Raw genomic sequence first — 14,257 nt, forward strand, 5'->3', positions numbered from 1 at the left:
TTTCACTAAGGAAGGGGTCCCATTCAAATGAAACGCAAATTTCGCACAGCTCAAGAACCAATCAAGAAAATACAACCAAATTTGGTATGTGAATGTTTTTAGAGGTAAAAAATATGCCCATAATGGTTCGACGCCCCTTCCCCTCTTCTGGAATCACATGTTTCTGTACAAATTTCTGCACATCTCGCGAACTAATCAACTAAATGGAGCCATATTTGGTAGGTGAGTGTTTTTAGTGGTTTAGGTTTTTGATGATGGTTTAGGGTGAATTGATACACAGCAGCTGAAATAAACCACAGACCCCATTTTAGATTCTAGGTTTGCGACTTCCGGTTCCTGGGAAACAGCCGAAAATGATCGAATAACACCCAATATTGGTGTTTCTTCAACCAGAATGACGCTCAGAGGCCAGAAATTATCTTAAGAACCATTTTGAAATCCAAGATGGCGACTTCCGGTTTGTGAAAAACAGCCTAAAATAACCAAATACCATCCAATATGAGTATCTCTGGAACCAGAATGATGCAATGAGCTAACAATTGACCTCAGGCACCGTTTTAAATTGCTAAATGGCAACTTCTAGGAAACAGTCGAAAATGACCGAATAATACTCAATATGGATATATCCGTAATCGAAATGATGCATAGAAACCAAACATTGACCCTGGACACTATTTTGAATTTAAAGACGACTTCTTTTATTTTCTGGAAAACAACCAAAAATACCTCCCAATATGGGTATTTCCGGTGTCAGATTGATGCCAGAAAGTCTGCTGATAATGACAGAATACCACCCAATATGAATATATTCAGCATTAATGCGATGCACAGAAGCCAAAAGTCGAGGATGTTGTCATTTCGATAAAACCAATCATTTTAAACGATTTGTTATTTGACTTTGATAATATCCTATGGCCGATTCGTCGTGCATTTGCAGATCTGAAACACATCGCAAGGAATCAATGAATTTGGAACGTTCAAATAGTACGATACCACATTTAAATTATGTAGAGGCCACATATATCGATCAAAGCAGGTATAGTTTTCAATAGTCTTTAAATTTCTTTTCTTTCCATAACTTTTGAGCCACATATCAAATTGTTATGAAGTTTGTTATTTGTAAGTTTGAGAGATGACTCGTTCGTATGACACTAGTTATGTTCAAATAAGTCTGTAATCTTTGAAATAATAGACTTTCGTTGTTTTATTAACAATTTAATACATAACGGTGGCATAAGTTCAATTATAATCAAATGAAATGGGAACGTATAGGGCAGCCAAACTTTGAAACCACGTGTTCAATCATAATTCATCAGTTAGCCCTTAACTAGTCCGCTCATCTGATATTAATATTGATCAAATCGGTTGTGTAGTTTCTGAGATAATGAAGTTTCGTGATTTTCACAATTTGGTACTTTACAGACGAAGTTACAGTCCGATTACAGTAAAATTCAATAGGGTGTTACGAGGCAGCTAGACTTATTAGTTGACACTAATTTTGTGGAAATCGGGTCAGCCATCTCTGAGAAAAGTGAGTGAGTCCAAGTAGTCTTCGGAATATGTTCCTTTTCATAGCTGGATTTCACATTTTTAAACATAACAGGCAAAGTAGTAGTCCGATTGCAAAACAAATCAATAAGGTCTTATGGGGCAACTAGACCTTCCATTTGACACTGATTTCATGCAAATCGGTTCAGCCATCTCTGAGAAACATGAGTGAGATTAAACGGTCTCTAGAACACGTTTCTTTCCATAACTTTTGAACCACGTGTCCAATCTTTTTAAAATTCAAAAGTTAAGGGTTTTTTAGGTAGCCCGTTCATTTGGAACCAATTTTGTTCAAATTGGTTGTGTAGTTTTCGAGATAATGATGTTTCATGATTTTTACATTTTGACACATAACCTCTAAACTAAAAATCCGATTACAATGAAATTTAATAGAGTCTTATGAGGCAACAAGACCTTTCATTTGCAATTAATATCATGAGAATCGGTCCAGCCATCTCTGAGAAAAGTGAGTGAGAATAAGAAGCTGCACATACACACACACACAAATACACACACACACACACACACACACACACACACACATACAGAAAATGCTCAGCTCGTCGAGCTGAGTCGAGTGATATATGCCATTCGGCCCTTTGAAGCACTTTTATACTTTCGGTTTTGCAAGTGATTGCTATACCTTTCTAGGAGAAAGGCAAAACGTCACCCGTCATCGATATCGACTCTTGTGATTTGACCTATTTTCCCCTTTTCTTTGCTATTAGTTCCAGGGAAAGATCTCATGTCAAGAGCGTACCCTGGTGACGCTCCGTCATGCCTCGGACCCTGCCACTGGAGGTTGCTAGTCTCTGCCATGCACAGATGTACGTGCTCTCTCTTATGCTGAACAGTCGGAGGTGCGTTCAGCCAACCGTGAAAGCACTGCCTGTACACAGCTCTCCTAGCTTTAAAGGTCTGACTTTAAAAGTAAGAGAAACGCTGCGCTGCTGTGGCTAATTATCACGTGCTTAAAAATGCGTCTAATCACAACGGCAAGTGATTAAGCCAAAACAAAAACAGCACCAGCAGATAATAGTGGAGGTGCCAACTCGTCGCTTTGCCCATCGTTGGGTGAAAGTGAAACCGCGATGTTTGATTGGCAGACTGAGTTACTGCGAAAAAAAAGTGCTTCGGCTTGGGGGAACTGGCAGTTTTTTGATGTGCGACTACGTAGTATAGAGGGGCCAACAGTCAAAAGTGACACCTCAGAACGAAAGTTTGTCTTGCTACCGGATGTGAAAAAACCTAAATTAATCCACCTAGCGGTCAGACCCAGCCTTTCCCATTCAAACTTTTATTTGTTTCAATAGATTAACATGAACGCTTCAATCCAATAAATGTATATTCACTCTTAAGGTTCTAAAATATTGATAATGTAATCTATACATATAAAAATGCAGTCCGGTCTGTCTGTCTGTTTGTCTGATCCATATAGGCTCGAAAACCACCGAACCGATCGACGTTAAAATTTGTATGTAGGGGTTTTTGGTGCCGATAAAGGTTCCTATGATAGTTTGAAACCCCTCCCTCTTCTGGAAACGAGGGGTCCCATACAAATGAAACATAAATTTCTGCACAACTCAAGAACAAACCAAGCAAATGAAACCAAGTTTGGCAAGTGGATGTTTTAAGGGGTAACGAATATGTCCATAATGGTTCGACGCTCCTCCCTTTTCTGGAAGGGAGGGGTTCCATACAAATGAAACACAAATTTTTGCACATCTCGAGAGCTAACCACCTAAATGCAACCATATTTGGCAGGTGAATGTTTTTAGTGGTAACAAATTTGTTCCATAATCGACCTTAGGCAACATTTTGGATTGTAAGATGGCAACTTCCGGTTCCTGGAAAACAACCAAAATGGCCGATTTCCACCCAATATAATAATATCCGGATCTAGAATGATACTCAGGAGCTAAAATCGATCGGAATTATCTTCAAATGTCATTATGAAATCAAAAATGGCGATTTCCGGTTTCGAAAAATCAGCGGCAAACGAGCAAATACCACCCAATATGGGTATTTCCGGAACCGTAATGATGCACTGGAGCCACAAATCGACTTCAGACAACATTTTGAATTGTAGGATGGCAACTTCCGGTTTCTGGATAACGGTCTGAAATGGACGATTCCCATTAAATATGAGTCTCTCCGGAACCAGAAAGATGGACAGAAGCTGAAAATTTATCACAGACATAATCTTGAATTTTAAGATGGTGACTTCCGGTGTCTGGCAAACAGCCGGAAATGACCAAATACCTTCAATATGAATGTTTTCGGAACCAGAATTACGCCCAGATAACAGAAATTGATTCCACAGGCAATTTTAAAGTCCAAAATGACGACTTTCGGTTTCTGAAAAACAGCTCAAAGTGACCAAATATCACCCATTATGAGTATCTCCGGAGCCAGAATGTTGCAAGAAGCTAAAATTGACCTCAGACATCATTATGAATTGTAGGATGGCAACTTCTGGTTTCTGGAAAACAGCCAAAAATGGCCGATTTCCGTCTAACATGAGTATCTCCGGGAAGAATGATACACAGTAGCTGAAATCGACCACAGACCCCATTTTGGATTCTAGGTTGGCGACTTCCGGTTTCTGGGAAACAGCCGAAAATGATCGAACAACACCCAAAATGGGTTTTTCTTCAACCAGAAAGACGCTCAGATGCCAAAAATTATTTTAAATACCATTTTGAAATCCAAGATGGCGACTAACGGTTTGGGAAAAACAGCCTAAAATAAACAAAAACTATCCAATATGAGTAACTCTGGAACCAGAATGATGCAATAAGCTAACAATTGACCTCCGGCACCATTTTTAATTGCAACTTCTAGGAAACAGTCGAAAATGACCGAATAATGCTCAATATGGATATTTCCGTAATCGAGATGATGCATAGAAACCAAACATTGACCTTGGACACCATTTTGAATTTAAAGACGACCACTTTTAATTTCTGGAAAAAGAACCAAAATAACTCCAAAATTGGGAAGTATCAATATGGGTATTTCCGGTGTCAGATTAATGCCAGAAAAGCTGCTGAAAATGACCGAATACCACCCAATATGAAAATATTAAGAATTAAGGCGATGTACAGAAGCCAAAAGTCGAGAATGTTGTCATTTCAATAAAACCAATCATTTTGAACGATTTGTTATTTGACTTTAATCATATCTTATGGCCGATTCGTCGTGCATTTGCAGATTTTAAACACATCGCAAGGAATCAATGAATTTGAAATGTCCACATAGTACGATACCACATTTAAATTATGTTGAGGCCACATATATCGATCAAAGCAGGGTAGTTTTAAATAGTCTTTGAATTTCTTTTCTGTCCATAACTTTTGAGCCACATATCAAATTGTTATGAAGTTTGTTATTTGTAAGGTTGAGAGATGACTCGTTCGTATGACACTAGTTATGTTCAAATAAGTCATGTATTCTTTGAGATAATAGACTTTCCTTGTTCTATTAACAATTTAATACATAACGGTTGCTTAAGTTCAATTATAATCAAATAAAATGGGAACGTATAAGGCAGCCAAAATTTGAAACCACGTGCTCAATCCTAATTCATCAGCGGTTGTGTAGTTTCTGAGATAATGAAGTTCGTGATTTTCACATTCGGTACATTACAGACGAAGTTACAGTCCGATTACAGTAAAATTCAATAGGGTATTATGCGGCAGCTAGGCTTATTATTTGACACTAATTTTGTGGAAATCGGTTCAACCATCTCTGAGAAAAGTGAGTGAGTCCAAGTAGTCTTCGGAATATGTTCCTTTTCATAGCTGGATTTCACATTTTTTTAAATAACAGGAAAAGTAACAGCCCGATTGCAAAACAAATCAATAGGGTCTTATGGGGCAACTAGACCTTCCATTTGACACTGATCTTATGAAAATCGGTTCAGCCATCTCTGAGAAACATGAGTGAGATTAAACAGTTTTTTAAAAAACACGTTTCTTTCTGTAACTTCTGAACCACCAGTTCAATCTTCATGAAATTAAAAAGTTAAGGGTTTTTCAGGTAGCCCGTTCATTTGGAACCAAATTTGTTCAAATCGGTATTGTAGTTTTCGAGATAATGATGTTTCATGATTTTTACATTTTGATATATAACCTCTAAACTAAAAATCCGATCACAATGAAATTCAATAGGGTCTTATGGGACATCAAGACCTTTCATTTTCAATTAATTTCATGAAAATCGGTCCAGCCATCTCTGAGAAAAGTGAGTGAGAATAAAAATCTGCACATACACACACACATACACACACACATACAGAAAATGCTCAGCTCGTCGAGCTGAGTCGAGTGATATATGCCATTCGGCCCCTTTGGAGCACTTTTATACTTTCGGTTTTGCAAGTGATTGCTATACCTTTCTAGGAGAAAGGCAAAAACTATTGAAAAATTAGTAGTAGGACCAACAGTAGGAGACAGCTGGCACAACCTTCTACTTTATAATGAAGTGTGGAACAACCAAATAGAGATTCAATTTTTATTTAGTTCCCTTATTCTGTTATAAACACTGATTGTAGGATTTCATTGTGGTGATAAATGAAAGCTGCCAAACTACGTGTAGATCTGTCGTAATTTATTAAGTAATAGATGTAACACATGATGTTATACTATGTTATGCACTAGTCGGAAAGTAAACCCACGTTCACCTTGCCTGTAGCTCTAATGAATATTGATTGATTAATGTGTTAGATCAAAGATCGACAATATCACGCAACAAATTGCCAGTATGAAAAGTACTGCACATTCACTGGATTACCCGGCTTGAAGGGATCTCACGTCGGCGTCGGTTCGCTGCTACATTCTCGGTAGGTTGACTATTTTTATGACGACCAGCGGCGAGATTAACATTTCGCAACCCGTTTGCACCATCTTAGTAAATGACAACATAAGCAACAAAATGCATCACCACAGTACACGACCAATTAACATTCCAGTGTGCACCCGGGGCTACTATTCGAAGTGTGCCCTTGTTTGGATTGTCGGCTTGGTCACGGTAATTGAAATGCGAATTCGGAACAGTTAATTGTAACACGCACACAGAAGAAAGAATTTTTTTTCCTTCGAATGCTTGACTTTTACAACAACTTATTTTTTTGTTGAACTTTCTATGTTATTCCAAAAGTTTTAGTAAAAAATTCAGGACGGAGAAGTGTGAGATAAGTTTTTCCCAAAAGCTTAGTTTGAGAACATTGGTTCAATTCCAACTTTTTTTAAAATTACCGTTGGTGAATAAACACATATTAAAAAAACTGGCGTTTACCTACCTTCAGGGCAGTTTCATTCATATGATTAACAAAGATGGGTACGTCAAAAAGGATAAATAAAATATAAATTACGGTAACGGTAACAGATAGTCGACAAACTCAGCCTTCGCCAACCTACAAAGTATATGAATTTAGCTAGTAAATTTAACATAAATCTCCCCTTTCGAACCGAGTGTATCCAAACAGTAACGAGAGGTTTTTATTCGAGTTGAGGGGTTGTAAACGGCATTTGCAGTTTCCATCCCGTGTGTCGGTACTAGGGTCGAAAATTCAATCAAATTTAAGTAGGTATATTCCAAGAGTTGCTGAAAGCTTGGGTGACGGAAGTGACAGATTTATGAGCAGTTCGTGCTCATGACAGAATTGCGTGAGAGCTTAAATATCAAAATAAGTACAGATTTTTATCTAAGGTTAAGCTCATCAACTAATTTAGTGATGAGTAATATGTAATCAACTTTTGTTTTCTAATATAGGTTTTAATAATTTTAATTATCATAGTATCATTGATAAGAATTATTCTTTTTTACAGGTAATACATCGGGTACTGGTGGTAAGATATAACAATCATTTTTCTTCGAAATAATTCAGGAAAATTAAAGCATCTAGTTAGGTAGACCAGTATTCTCCAAATACTTCAAACTAACGTTCGAAAGATAAGTAACAGCTTTAAATTCCTGTGCATTCAATTCATATTCATCGAAGTACATATTGTATGTATTTCAACATATTTCGTCTAGAATGGGTGCCTTACGAAGCGACAATGCAATGTGGGAGTCCTCCGGCTGGGTGTACACGAACAAATGTTTTAAATGTTTTTCTGCTTAGGTACCTCAATCACAGTGCACTTCATTGTGTGCGACAGAATGTTCACTTTCCACTAGCTTTATTTATGTCGTGTTGTATGTTAGCACAGCGTTTCTTCCTGGCCAAGAACTAGTCAGCCTATACACCAGAGAGACGCCGAGACACTCACCGTTAAGGCAGCTGTCAACATCAAAACGGGCGATCTGTATAATTTTGCTTTGCCGTTATCCGTTTTGATGTTGACAGTTGCCTTTACGGTGAGTGTCTTGTCATTTCTCTAATGTATAGGTTCGCTACCAAGAACGGAGAAGAAACGCAACACAAGAGACCCTTATCCCCGTTAAAATATGCGTTATAATTTACCGCCACCATCAACATCACCTATTCTACATCCTGTGCAGTAGGCGGCGTGCTGCATGGGAAGGATGACACGAATATTGGAAAACAAAAACCTGTTTTTCATTAAAAAATGTTATACAAAAAAAAGGATGCATTTTACTTAAAATGTGGGAGCTGATTGGTCAACCAATTGGAACTGATTTATAATATATAATCAACAGAAGGTACATACAAACTTGTACATGAATTAGCATTCGGTGACTCTCTGTGGTTCTGCTGGATTCATGCAATGTGCATCTAATTAGTATCGCTGCATAACTTGTTCGCCTTCGTTTGTAGGTTTACGAATGAATAGATGCGTTGTGTGTATGACATCGGATTTCAACAGCTGAGTTATCTGATTTCGTTTGATAATTATGCATGATAAGATTAAACCAGAAGTTAATTTAGATCTTTAAATAGCACTATCTGTTGTTATAAACAAATTGAGGAAGTCTTGTGTTGTAACTTTCAGTTTGCTTGTTAATGTTTGTTTCATTTAGAGAAACCTAACAGTTTTGGAAAACAGCTTCAGTCAATATTCTAGTTTCGTATACGTTATTTGAAAAACAAACAAATAGATGCAAATCAAACTATTTTTACTTTTCAACATAAAAAGTTGACAAAGGCGATTTTTTTTCTCGAGCTCATAAGATTTGAATGACAATGATGTGTTTTTTTGATTGTCTTTGTCTTTTCAAGGAGCTGTTGAGTGGACTCTTGGTAACCAGACGCGGAAGTTGAGGCCCCATCTGGATGGTAATATTATTCCATAGACAGATGCAGCGGAAAAATAACAACGAATACATTATGTATTAGTTTTAATAAGACAATTCACAATTTTGTTCACGATATGCACTCTCGGTAAACGATCTAAACGACAATTTTCTTTACAACCGACAATTCGGCCGCTGGTTGCAGCGTTTTTCAAAAGGAATTCTAAAACAAATAAGTTTATTGGACAACATCCTACACACCAAAATCTGAAAAGAATTTTCAGCAAAATAAAATACTGAAAAAAATCAGTAAAAAATATTCTTGCTGATTATCAGCATTCAGAATTCTTTTTACCGAAAATCAGCAAATTGCTGGTAATTGCTGAATTTCTGGCAACTCCATCCGTCAAACTGTCAGAACAATCGCCATTTTGTGCGTAAAAAGTCAACAAAACTATAGAAAAATAAAAATGAGCTTATAAGCGTATGTAGCATGGATGTGAAATTTAAAAAAGCATTGCATGCGCTTAAATAGAATAATTGTGATATAAAAAAAATGTTTGATAAGTTAATTTTCAGTCTTTTCTAGGAATTTGGGAATATCGGCAATATACTGTAATGCAATTTCTGTTACCAATTAGTGGAAGGTTGTGTCGATGGGCTACAAAGACATTTGAAAGTTCATACTGATAATTCAGATTCAAAATCGGATAACTTTAAAATAAATATTCGCAATGTAAAACATTTGTTTTAATAAAATAACAAAAAACAAAAGAACGTCTGTGTGTTTTCTAACTTTTGCTGAGATACATCAGCAAAATCATGTCAAATGGTCAAATGCTGAACAGGCAGCAATTAATTCAAACAACTGATTTTCAGCAAAATGGTGTCAAAAATTTGACGTTTCGATTTGCTGATCGTTTCAGCGAGAAAGTTTGCTGATATCATAGCTGATTTTTCAGCATGTAGAATACCAGCAAAATTTTGCTGGTTTCCAGCAATAAAAATTTAGTGTGTACAGTAATGGTGGACCTATCGTTCGCTTACAAAGATAACGTTTGCGGGATACTGTTCTGTAAAATTTTAAACTACACACTTAATTCATCTCGGCAAACTTCCCAACAGCTGATCGAGCTCGGCGAACTTTTCAACAAATATCAGCAATATATTTCGACGAACATTCAGCAAATATATCGATTTACCGTGAACCAGCAAGTAATGACATCTCGCCTGCCGAAGTTCATGAAAATGCTACCGAAAACTTGTAAAACAGTTCGCTGAATTTATCAGCTGTTGAGTTCTCGGCAATAAAATCTAAGTGTGTACAACGTTTTGGGCTGTCGGTATTGGGAATTGTGTCCTGAACAGTTGTTAAAAAAATTAGTTCACCACATATTTGAGAGTTTTGACCTTTTAAATGAATATAAATTTTTTCATAAGTTTCCACTTAACTGCTTTTCAGATAGTTTTTTTATAATTGATCCACAAACGCAACTTTCTCATTCTTTTTCGTTCGTTCAATTTGGGATCTTTTTCTATTTTGACCTTTTCTGGGATTTTCGGCTATTCTGAGCTTAAGTTGGGATCATGTTATATTTCTGGCATTTTCTGGCCTTTGGAAGGCGTTTTCGGCCATTTTTTGAGCTTAATTTTGGATCGTTTTCTACTTTGGTCTTATTTGGCCTTTAGAAGACGTTTTTAGCTATTCTGAGCTCAACTTGGTATCATTCTATATTTTGGCCTTTTCTGACCTTTAAAAGCGGTTTTTGGCCATTCTGAGCTCACTTTGGGATCATTTTCTAGTAATATTACTGCTACCCCTACAAACGATACTCCTTCAGGATGCAGGGCAACCTTAGACGGAATCCGCAACTATTCTGTTCGTTCGTGATCACCAAGCGTAAAAAAGATGGCTTACCATTGGATATGTTTCTTGGTAATTGTCATGGTAGGACACTGTCTGATAAATGCACTCTATTTGCACGTAGTTTTCAACGCAATTTTCATGAGTATACTGCTTTCGATGCACAGGTTGATGCTGCTCTTAGTGACCTCCCGAGAGATGTTATCAATTTCAATCTGTTTGAAATAACAAGTCGTAACGTTATTGTTGGCAAGGATAAACTGAAATTATCTTCCACAGTTTGCCCGGATGGAATTACATCGTGTTCAATTTCAGCAACGTGTGTTTCCTTCTAGTTGAAAGTTTTCTATCATGTTTCCCGTGCCCAAGAAAGGCGATAGACGCGATGTACAAAACTACAGAGGCATCACATCTCTCTGTGCATGCTCCAAGGTAATGGATATAATCATTAACGATGCTCTTTTCGCCAGCTGCAAACAATACATCTCATCGGATCAACATGGTTTCTACCCGAAACGATCAATAACTACTAATTTAATCGAATTTCCATCGTATGGCCTGCGAAACATGAGTAACGGTTTTAGCGAAACTCGAAAAATTGGGAGTGTCATCTTGCCTCGTGCGATGGTTTGCATCCTATCTGATGAATCGAACACTATGTGTGAAAATAGGGACTCAGTTTTCAGCACAGTTTACTAATGTCTCTGGAGTACCGCAAGGTAGCAATCTTGGACCGCTTCTCTTCATGTTATTCAACAACGATATTTCTCTGCTACTTCCAGATGGTTGCCATAAATTGTACGCTGATGACGTCAAAATTTTTAAAGTTGTGAGGAGTACTACGGACTGTGTTGAACTTTTCAACCTTATGGTGCTCAAGAAACCTTCTTCCTGTAAGCATTCAGAAATGTAGTGTCATCTCCTTCTGTCGGACGAAAAAGCCAATCTTATTTTACTATACTATGTCGGGCCAGCCTCTGTCTAGAGTGACACAAATCCGAAATCTGGGAGTTATTCTGGATACTACGCTCTCTTTAAAACTGCACTACAACGAAATCATATCTAAAGCTAATCGACAACTAGGTTTTATGTGTAAGATAAAACGAGTTCCGCGATCCGTTTTGCCTTAGATCGCTATACTATTCTTTGGTGCGATCCATCTTGGGATTCTGCTCCGTTGTATGGTGGCCATTCTACAACTCCTGGATTACTAGAATTGAATCTGTGCAGCGGAAGTTTGTACGATACGCCCTGAGATTCCTTCCCTGGCGCGACCCCACACATCTGCCAGCCTACGCTGAACGCTTTCAGCTCTTAGGAATGCAAACCCGAGAACAAAGACGTTTTGAGGCTCAAGCTTAATTCATAGGTAAAGTGCTTCTAGGTGAAATCGATGTCCCGCCGAAATTCTCGATCACCTGGACATATATGCCCCCGAACGATCTCTCAGACCCAGAGCCCTGCTGAGCCTGCCCTAACGCAATGTGCAATATGGTCAGTTTGACCCAATACGCTTCATGTCGGCCAGCTTCAATACGGTTGCAGATTCGTTTGACTTCAATGTTACTGGAACAGTTTTTAAACAACCTTCGTGCTCGTAGATAGATTTTGTGATTATTTATTGACTTTGTGTTAGTATTAAGTTATTCATTAAGACAAATATCTTGTCAGATGAAATTTCAATAAATTATACAATTATTTTGGCCTTTTCTGGCCTTCAGAAGGGGTTTTTGGCCATTCTGAGCTTAATTTGGGATCATTTTCTTTTTTAGCTTTTTCTGGCCTCTAAAAAGAAGGGTTTTTGGCCATTCTGAGCTGGGGATCATTTTCTTTTTTAGAGCAAAATCATTTCAAATCGCCTGGAAATACGCGAAAATTTAATCGACCATTTTTGATTTGAATGAAACTTTGCACACGTATCTGGCTCAGCAAACTGAGCATTTTTCACAGGTGCAGAGATTTTTTACACCCATGAGTCACATTCTAAAAGGGCGTATGCCTTTTGGCATAGGTTTTATTCGAAGCATTGTAGCCCAGAAACCGTTGATTGTATAGAAAAACTGTCTGAGAATGAGTTGTAGCGAATCGAAAATGCATCATAAAAAAAATATACACTCTACAAAAAAAATTTTTTTTGACCAAAATAAATTAAAAATAAACATTAAATTTCAATTTAAAAAAAAGAGTTGATTTTTTTTATTTTTTTTTTCTAAAGAAACTTGACGTTATACGCAATTTTTAAAAAGAAGTCCAGGATGGAGAAATGAATAATAATTTTTTTATGGTAGATTAATTTTTTCATGAAAATTCTAATTCAAACATCTTTCAAAATATTTGTATTCTGATGATTTTAAAAGATGCAGAGAGTCATTTCAAACCAAAAGGTCTTGGTAGTTAACATTCTAAAGGCATTGGTTTTCGAGTTATTTCTAATTTAAGCTCGAAAAATTATAATTATTTGGGAAAATACACGTTTTTCTTAATTTGTCCATGGTTCTCCAGCAAAAACCATACGTTCATTGGAATGCTTGATCAAAAATATACAATTCATTCTTTGACAACAGAACGATTGGGCGAACGGTTCTCAAGAAAAGAGTTAAATGTTTTAAGTGATATAAATATATATAAGAATCAAATATTTATTTTCGAGTTTTATTATCTTAAGAACATATTTTTTTATGACATGGATACTTTACAGAACTAGTTTCACCTTATATCCTTTATACATCATAAGTAAATGATTCGTCATCTTTTGAAAACAGCTTCGTTTGTATCTTATTTTCTGAAATCGGAACAAAAGAGTAATACTTTTGTGTGGCAGCTATTATTATAGATTTTTTGTAAATATTGCTCCAAATATACCCAACTAAATGACATTTTTGATGATTTTTTATTACTTTTCTGATTAGACCAATCATACAATTCTTTTGCGCTTGTAATGGGATGTTCATGTTCTTTAACTAAACTTGCATTTCCTGCCATTCGTTTTAATATGCCACCAATTGCATCGCATGGGCCTTTAACATGAGAAGTCGCTAAAAAATGCCACTCTGCATCGACGTTATATTTTGTTTTGAACTTGCAAAGACTTGCAAAGTTTTTTTCTATTTTTATATTGTGAGGCAGCTCCATCAGACATTAATATCGCTTTTTTCAACTGTATTGTTGTTTTCAAAAAACTCATTGATTAGGCAATGAACACCTGAACCGCAACAGTATCACGATGGAGTACTTCCGATATTATGATGAAGCTGATATTCTTAAGTGTTCCAGGTTCTGAATAGTAAACAACTGAGGGATGAATGGTGGCTTGACTATCATTCCAATAACTACACGAATCACAAATTGATAAAGACGTATTAAAATGAGCTTGACTGTTAAATTTTTTTAAATTTTGCAATAACGTTTTCGTTTTTTTTTAAAGGGGGAATTGTTAGTAGCTTAAGTATTTATGATAAATATTAGTAAATAATGAGTATGTGTGTCCAATCACAAATGGTGACTTCTCAACACTGTTAGTAATTTGTAATGTTAATTGTTAAGATTTGTTTGCTTTCGCAATTAGGACTTATCATTCGTAGGGATTTAAACCTACTTGTCAAGAAAGGAAAGTAAACTTACAACTAACTTAAATGCTAACTTATC

General features: G+C 36.6%; 1 protein-coding gene across 2 annotated transcripts in view; it reads left to right on the plus strand.

Moving 5' to 3' along the window:
- The window catches only part of LOC129721773 (uncharacterized), an 89,604-nt gene that overhangs the window by 31,529 nt on the left and 43,818 nt on the right, over window positions 1-14,257 (plus strand). Inside the window, exon 2 of one of the 2 annotated variants that reach the window (XM_055674709.1) lies at window positions 8,735-8,791. The exons of the other annotated variant lie outside the window; for it this stretch is intronic. Coding sequence (XP_055530684.1) covers window positions 8,735-8,791 — 57 coding nt within the window. The remainder of the gene's footprint in view (window positions 1-8,734; window positions 8,792-14,257) is intronic. 2 annotated transcript variants of the gene reach the window in all.

The sequence above is a fragment of the Wyeomyia smithii genome, chromosome 1 (assembly GCF_029784165.1).
Source record: "Wyeomyia smithii strain HCP4-BCI-WySm-NY-G18 chromosome 1, ASM2978416v1, whole genome shotgun sequence".
In the NCBI taxonomy this organism is placed as follows: domain Eukaryota; kingdom Metazoa; phylum Arthropoda; class Insecta; order Diptera; family Culicidae; genus Wyeomyia; species Wyeomyia smithii.